General features: G+C 34.7%; 2 protein-coding genes across 2 annotated transcripts in view; both read left to right on the top strand.

The window, feature by feature from the left end:
- The window catches only part of Cfh (complement factor H), an 883,581-nt gene extending 877,654 nt beyond the window's left edge, over positions 1 to 5,927 (top strand). Inside the window, 2 exon segments of the mRNA XM_031378504.1 lie at positions 2,760 to 2,943; positions 5,731 to 5,927. Coding sequence (XP_031234364.1) covers positions 2,760 to 2,943; positions 5,731 to 5,927 — 381 coding nt within the window.
- Positions 2,853 to 7,182, top strand: part of LOC116069714 (complement factor H-related protein 2-like) — a 187,601-nt gene continuing 183,271 nt past the window's right edge. Inside the window, exons 1-2 of the mRNA XM_031340572.1 lie at positions 2,853 to 2,947; positions 5,731 to 5,801. The gene's annotated coding sequence lies outside the window, so the exon portion shown is untranslated. The remainder of the gene's footprint in view (positions 2,948 to 5,730; positions 5,802 to 7,182) is intronic.

Genomic DNA, 7,182 nt, shown 5'->3' with positions numbered 1-7,182 from the left:
CCACGATTTCAAATCCAAACGACTCATGCCTTTTACCCAAGGACAAAAGCCTTCCACCAGCTCTGCTACCTCTCTTAATGCGGAAATTCTAACCCTTACTCCTTTCACCTCCAGCAGCTTTCCCACGTTCCGGGAAGCTGATTTAGAAATCTGGGCACCCATGCTTATAACCTACCGTCAAAAATTTCCCCTAGGTTTCTAAGGTATCGGGCGAATACCTAAGTTTCTGCCTAGCACTCCCTGTAGTCTCACACGGAATCCCGGTCAGCGCTAACCAAATCTTACCGTGAGAACGACTACATTAATCCGGATCCGCCTTTTCTTTAATAAACCAGAGCTCTGTATCCTGCGGTAGGGTCCCTCAAATTCTCCCGTGTTCGCAGTCCACATGTGGCGCCATCTGAAGGAAACCAGCCCGCAGTTTCACTTCTTAACGTGGGTGATTCATGAACGGCGGAAGTCGAGATTCTGTGAAAATAAGCGGGTTAGGAGAGACAAGGAAGACGCCAAGTAGATGCTTTTCAAGGTGTAATCTTTACTTAGTGAATCGGGATATTTATACCTAAGGCAAAACAATCTTATGTCTTTTAGCATATAAGTGAGAACAGGGAAAAAACATATCAGTACATATCAGTCATGTAAACAAGCCCCTGCAAGCGAGGGCTCCAGGCAGGAAAGCGGATTAAAGGTTTAGTTCTTTTTGAATTCTGGGCTACGGGTTCTGACTTTAATCCCTGGAGCTGTCTCTGGTCCCAAACACCTGATGGGCTGAGCCAGGCTGCTGCCTCAGGAGTTCAATTGAGGAATCCCGATGAGCTCAGCAGGAACAGTACATGTCTGAAGACAGTGTACTTACATATAATAATAAATAAATCTTAAAAAAAGTTTGAGTTTTGTTTGGTTTCATGGTGATCCTCTTGAGATCTTACTGACCATAACATCAGCACATTTGACTTTAGACATTTCCTGTGTCCTTTCAAGGGTAATCAGCAATCCAAAAGAACAACAGATAGCACAATATTATGCAGTTAGACATGTCTTAAATTTCTTTGCTAGAATTTTCACAACTCCTCTCTTCATATACTAAAATTATATGAATGCTAAAATTACTATGTCCAAAATTTTTCAGATGTACTTACAAAAAGTGTAATATATATATATGCCTATGCTTATTTTGACACGATCAGAAATCAAGAAAACTTCAATAGCCTTCTGTAACATTATAAGCTTTAAAGCCTTCATTACAAATGTATTTCTACAAAAATGATAAAGATTGTGAAAATATAGGGTAATAAACATTCAAATATCTTAATAAAACAAACCTTGCCTGTCTACATTGGCATCTGTGTGTTCAGAATCTGTTAAGATATTTACTAGCACTTGAAGGCTCCCACGAAGATATGCTTGCTGTAGTTCAGTAAGTGCTTTAGATGAAAAGGAAGAAAGAATATTCACAGGGCCAAGGGCCTCTCCTCCCACTGATGACCAACTTGGCCATCTTCTGCTACACATACACTGCTGGAGCCATGAGTCCTACCGTGTGTACTCTTTGGTTGGTGATTTAGTCCCTGGGAGCTCTGAGGGTACTAGTTAGTTCATACTGTTGTTCATCCTAAGGGGCTGCAAAACCTTCAGCCCTCCTTTGGTCCTTTCTCTAGCTCTTTCATTAGGGACCCTGTACTCAGTCCAATGGAGGGCTATGAGCTTCTGATTCTGTATTAGTCGGGTACTGTCAGAGCCTCTCAGGAGACAGCTATCTCAGGCTCCTGTCATCCAGCACTTGTTGGCATCCACAATAGTGTCTGGATTTGATGATTGAATATGGGAAGGATTCCCAGGTGGAGAAGTCTCTGAATTGTCCTTCCGTCAGTCTCTGCTCCATAGTTAGTCTCTACAAGTCCTTCCATGGGTATTTTGTTCCCCCTTTTAAGAAGGAATGAAGTATCCACACTTTGGTCTTCCTTCTTATTGTGTTTCTTGTGGCTTGTACTTTGTGTATTCCAATCTTCTGGGTTAATATCCACTTATCAGAGAATGCATTCCAGTAAGCAGGAGGCAGTGGGGTGGTGAGCAGGAGGAGAGGGGAGGGAACAGGGGTTTGTTTTAGTTTTTGTTTTTTTAATTTAATTTAATTTTTTGTTTATTTATTTATTTATTTATTTTTGGAGCAGAACCTGGGAAAGGATATATTGTAAATAAAGAAAACACTTAATTAAAAAAAGAATTATTAATGATGGCATATTACTTTAAGATGTATGTCCTAATTAAAACAGTAAATTCTTTATTACATCTTTATTTTAATTAGATGTACAGAAAGACAGTAATTTTTACATGAAATGCTGTGTAAAATAAAATTACCTCATTTGGAAATGCTTCAAGAAGCTGGTGGTTAAACCACGCAGAGAGACTTAAAGACAAATCATTTCCAGGACTGACTTCCCAACCCTCGTTGGAAAGAGCAACATGGACAAGAATGCGTTAGACCTTTGGTTCATTTATGCTAACAAAAAATTCCAATTGTTAAAGGAGAGAGAGAAAAAAATCAAGTCTGAAAGGCTCTATTAAAGATAAAGAGGAAAGAAAAAAAAAGAAAAGGAAGAAAGAACTTGTAACTCCCAGTTTATATGATTAAATTTTCTTCAAGTAGTCATTTTGTTAGACAGAAATCACTCAAGTCTTGTTAAATACTGTACTCCTTCTGGTTCTACATGAGTCTGTATGTTGACTGGATGCTCAAGCATTTAAATGCTGTCTCCTTCGACTCAACAGGGAAATGCGGGCCTCCTCCACCTATTGACAATGGAGACATCACTTCCTTGCCATTACCAGAATATGCACCATTATCATCAGTTGAATATCAGTGCCAGAACTATTATCTACTTAAGGGAAAGAAGACAATAACATGTACAAATGGAATGTGGTCTGAGCCACCAACCTGTTTACATAAGTACCTTATTCTCATAGATTATAGAATATTCTGTCTTATAATATGGATATTTTTGTTAATAATAGAACATTCATAAAATAAAAGTAATGTTTGATTAGTGCTTCAGGCCCAAATATTAGCAGGTGATAAAAAAAGATTATAAGATTCTTTTTTATAAAACCCACTTGTTAAATAAGATTGTGTATATTATTCTTTAATTTAATATAATTAATATAATTTTATTTATTAACTTTTTACTAACATGTATTAATGTCCACAAAACTGGGCACCAGAATGAAAGTCTATACCTATTGTCTCAGACAGTGTTCTGTTGCTGTGAAAAGATGCTATGACCATGGAAGCTCTTAGAAAAGAGAAAGTATTTGTTGGGAATAGTTTACTATTACAGAGATTTAGTCTACTATCATGTTTGGAAGTGTGGTGCCACGGAGGCAGACATGATGATAGGGATGTAGCTGAGCATTCAGCATTGGCTCTTCAGACAGGAGGAAGAGATAGACAAACTTCTTACAAGACTTCACCAACTCCAACAAGGCCATAACACCTAATCCTTTTTGAGTATCACCAGTTCCAAATGAATAAGCAATATCTAAGTCTATAAAGGCCATTCTTGTTATTTTTTTTTATTTTAGATATTTTCTTTATTTACATGTAAATTTCCCCATTCCCAGTTTCCCCTCCCAAAAACAAAGAAACAAACAAAAACAACCAAAACAAACCCCTGTTGCCTCCCACTTCCCCATGCCTGCCACCCCGCCCTCTCCCACTTTCTGGCCCTGGCATTCCCCTACACTGGGGCACAGAACCTTCACAGGGCCAAGATCCTCTCCTCCTATTGATGATTGAATTTGAAATCCTCTACTATACACATGCTGCCTGAACAATCAGGGCTGGAGAGATGGCTCAGCCATTAAAGGCTAGGCTCACAACCAAAAATACAAGGCCATTCTTTTTTAAATCACCACACCTATATTCATCCTGTAGTTATTAAATTCATGCAGCCTCCCCTTTTAGATAAGACAACTAATTTCTACCAATCAGTGTCATACATGCTAGAGAAATTTTAGTCCTTCTTTTCAAACTATGAACACAAAATACTTATCTTCCAATGTTTGGTTGATTTCACTTAATGTCCTCCAATGCCCTTTTCTAACTAAGATAATAAAATTAATCTATAACATCTGAACAATACTTCACATTTAAAGGTACCACTTTGTCTTTATAAATTCACCAATTGGTATTAGTTGAGACAGCATTTTCATCTTTCCTACAATCAGGTAGCAATTTGCAATAAATACACACACACAGCTTAAGTAGGTTGATCTTATTACCTTGAGGTACATACTAAAAAGAACTACATAAAAACAATACACGGAAAAATCTTAAATTTTAAGACTTCTTAATTGTTCTCCATAGTAACTTCACAAAGTCAATTCCGATCAAAAGCTTGTGAGTTTTCACCACACACTCATGAGCTTTTGTAATTTTAATGGCTCCTTTCTCTAATGATATTTTAACTGGGTGACAAAATATCTTTATTGTGGCTTTGAAAATAAAATGACAGCTAATGATATTAGAATGTATTTTTACCATAGGTCAATGACAATTCAGTTAAAGGTTTTCAACAAACTAAAATCCTGATCACTTATTTAGATATAACTTAAGAAAGATATAGTAAGACATCTTCTTAAACTAGATATAATTGACTGAAAATGATGTTGTAACTTTCAATAGACCAACCAGGCCCAAATCAATCAAATAAAATCAACAAAACAAAAACAAAGTAAAATTAAATTAATCTATTTTTACTTTTCTATGTATTCTTGACATAGGAAACATATAAAATATATATAAATACTTGAAAATGAATAATTGATAACCACTTATTTCAATTCAACTGGCTGCCTATTTCTTAGTTGTATTGATTATGCTCTGTACTATGCACGAGTCCCTCACTGTGATAAAATCCATGGGTCAAGGTTTGTTTTTTACCCTGTGGTTTGGAGTCCCTTTCAAACACTCTGTCCAAAACCAATGAAATGTTTCTCTGTTGTGCTTCCTCTCACATTCAGTGGTTTGTTCTTACATGGGTGTCTTTGACCAACATTCAGTTGACGTTACCCAGATTGACAGACAATATCAAATTTTATCATCTCAATATGGATATCAATTTTCCTTATATAAATAATTGAATATGATATCAATTCTATAACATAAGTCTTTGGAAAGTCTTTTAAGATCAGTTGACTGTAGATGCATAGATCAGTTTTCAAATCACTTTTCTCATTCATTGGCATGTTTGTAGTGTTCTGGTTACTGTGGAGCTCCTGATATATGTTGAAATCTTTATTATGATAGCTCCAGATTTTTCCTTTCTTCATTAGTTCCAGTTATCTATTCATTCTATTGTACATTCACATAAAATTTAGATTTTTACCAGCATAAGTATGATAACATTTTATTGGTATTTCAGTGTGAGTTCATAGAGTCTGCTAGTTTCCATAGGAGATGTGGAAATTTCAATATTAATATTACTTCTTATGACCCATTAATGTACATGATTTCTCCATTTTCATCTTTTCAGATTCTTTTACCAGTTAACTATTATGATTGAGTTTCTCACTTCTGTTGTGAAATTCATAGCTGAATTAATCTTTGAAATTATTGATAATGACATTGAATTTATAGTTACATATCAGAAAAAAATGGAATTGGTCTATAGACAGTGGTGATCTCTGTACGTTTAAATACTACTTAATGAACTTTGGTAATTTTTCTTTCAGATGCATGTATAGTCCCTGAAGACACTATGGAAAAACACAAAATAATTCTCAAATGGAGAACAACTGAAAAGGTTTATTTCCAAACAGGGGAGGATATTGAATTTGCTTGTAAGCCTAGATATAGAAGAGTAAGAAGATCACGGCCATTTCGTACAAAGTGCATTAATGGTCACATTGATTATCCCACTTGTGTGTAAAATCACAATACATTTATTAGTTGACTTTATTGTTTAGAAATGCACATCACTAATACAGTTTCAATTTACATTTGAAATATTGTTTAACTCATGTCTTCTCATAAATATAAACTTATTGTTTTATGGTAATTGATTTCTACCCTTAGAGACTGTTGCCAAAATGTAAAAGTAGTGCATTGAAAACTCCTAAACAAAAATGTGATGTTCCAAGGACAAACTATTTCAAGCAAGAAAATAGATGTAAGATCTTCAGCATCATGTTTCCATTCAGAACTTTCTCAGATTTTCCGGGATACATTTGCTGTAAGGTCTTTGAATAGAAGACATATTGACTCATTCTTCAAATTAGTATTAATTCCAAACACATAACAAGCTATCATATATCACTAATGAATATAATAATTACTATAAAATACTTTCATATCAATAAAAAATCTAAGAAACTTTTTGCATATGAATTTCTAATATTTTTATACTGAAATAGTAAAATGTTCAAGCAATTATACAAAGGTATTAAAATTTTCACTAGATGTATGACTCTATCACTGTAGTAATATTCACATTAAAAATATATAAATATTTTATATCACTTATAAACAGGCAAGAAACACTTTCTTAGGCAGAATTTTATTGCTCTAAAAAGATATATTAGCCAAGGCAATCTTATGAGGGATAACATTTAATTGGGGTTGGCCTACAGGTTAATCTATTTAGTTCATTATCATCATGGTAAGCAGTATGGCAGTGTCCAGGCAGACATGATGCTGACAAAGAAGCTGAGGTTTCTTCATCTTAATAAGCAGTAGGAGACAATGTTCCACACTGATCATAGCATGAGCATAGAAAACCTCAAAACTGGTTTCCACAGTGACACACTTCATCCAACAAGTCCATAACTACTCTAACAAAGTTGCCCCTAATAGTGTCACTTCCTATGGACAAGCATTCAAACACATAAATCAATGGTGACAATAGCTATTGAAACTACCACATACATATACATATTCTGTAACCAAATTAATAAAGAAAGGAAGGTCACAATAAATATAATTTATAAAAGCTACATTTAAATCTAGAGTTAATAAAGGGTTGCTACTCATTTCCCTTAAGACTTTTTAATTTATTGTGGCCAGAATTGTCATAAATATTTTGATAGTGAAAATTATATATATTTTTTCCTTTTTTTAAAATTTTTTTTTATTTTAGATATTTTCTTTATTTACATGTAAATTTCTCCATTCCCAGTTTCCCCTCC

This window comes from Mastomys coucha, unplaced genomic scaffold (assembly GCF_008632895.1).
Source record: "Mastomys coucha isolate ucsf_1 unplaced genomic scaffold, UCSF_Mcou_1 pScaffold1, whole genome shotgun sequence".
Lineage (NCBI taxonomy): Eukaryota > Metazoa > Chordata > Mammalia > Rodentia > Muridae > Mastomys > Mastomys coucha.
Note: the sequence above shows the minus strand (reverse complement) of the source record. Positions and strands in the feature narration are given on the sequence as shown.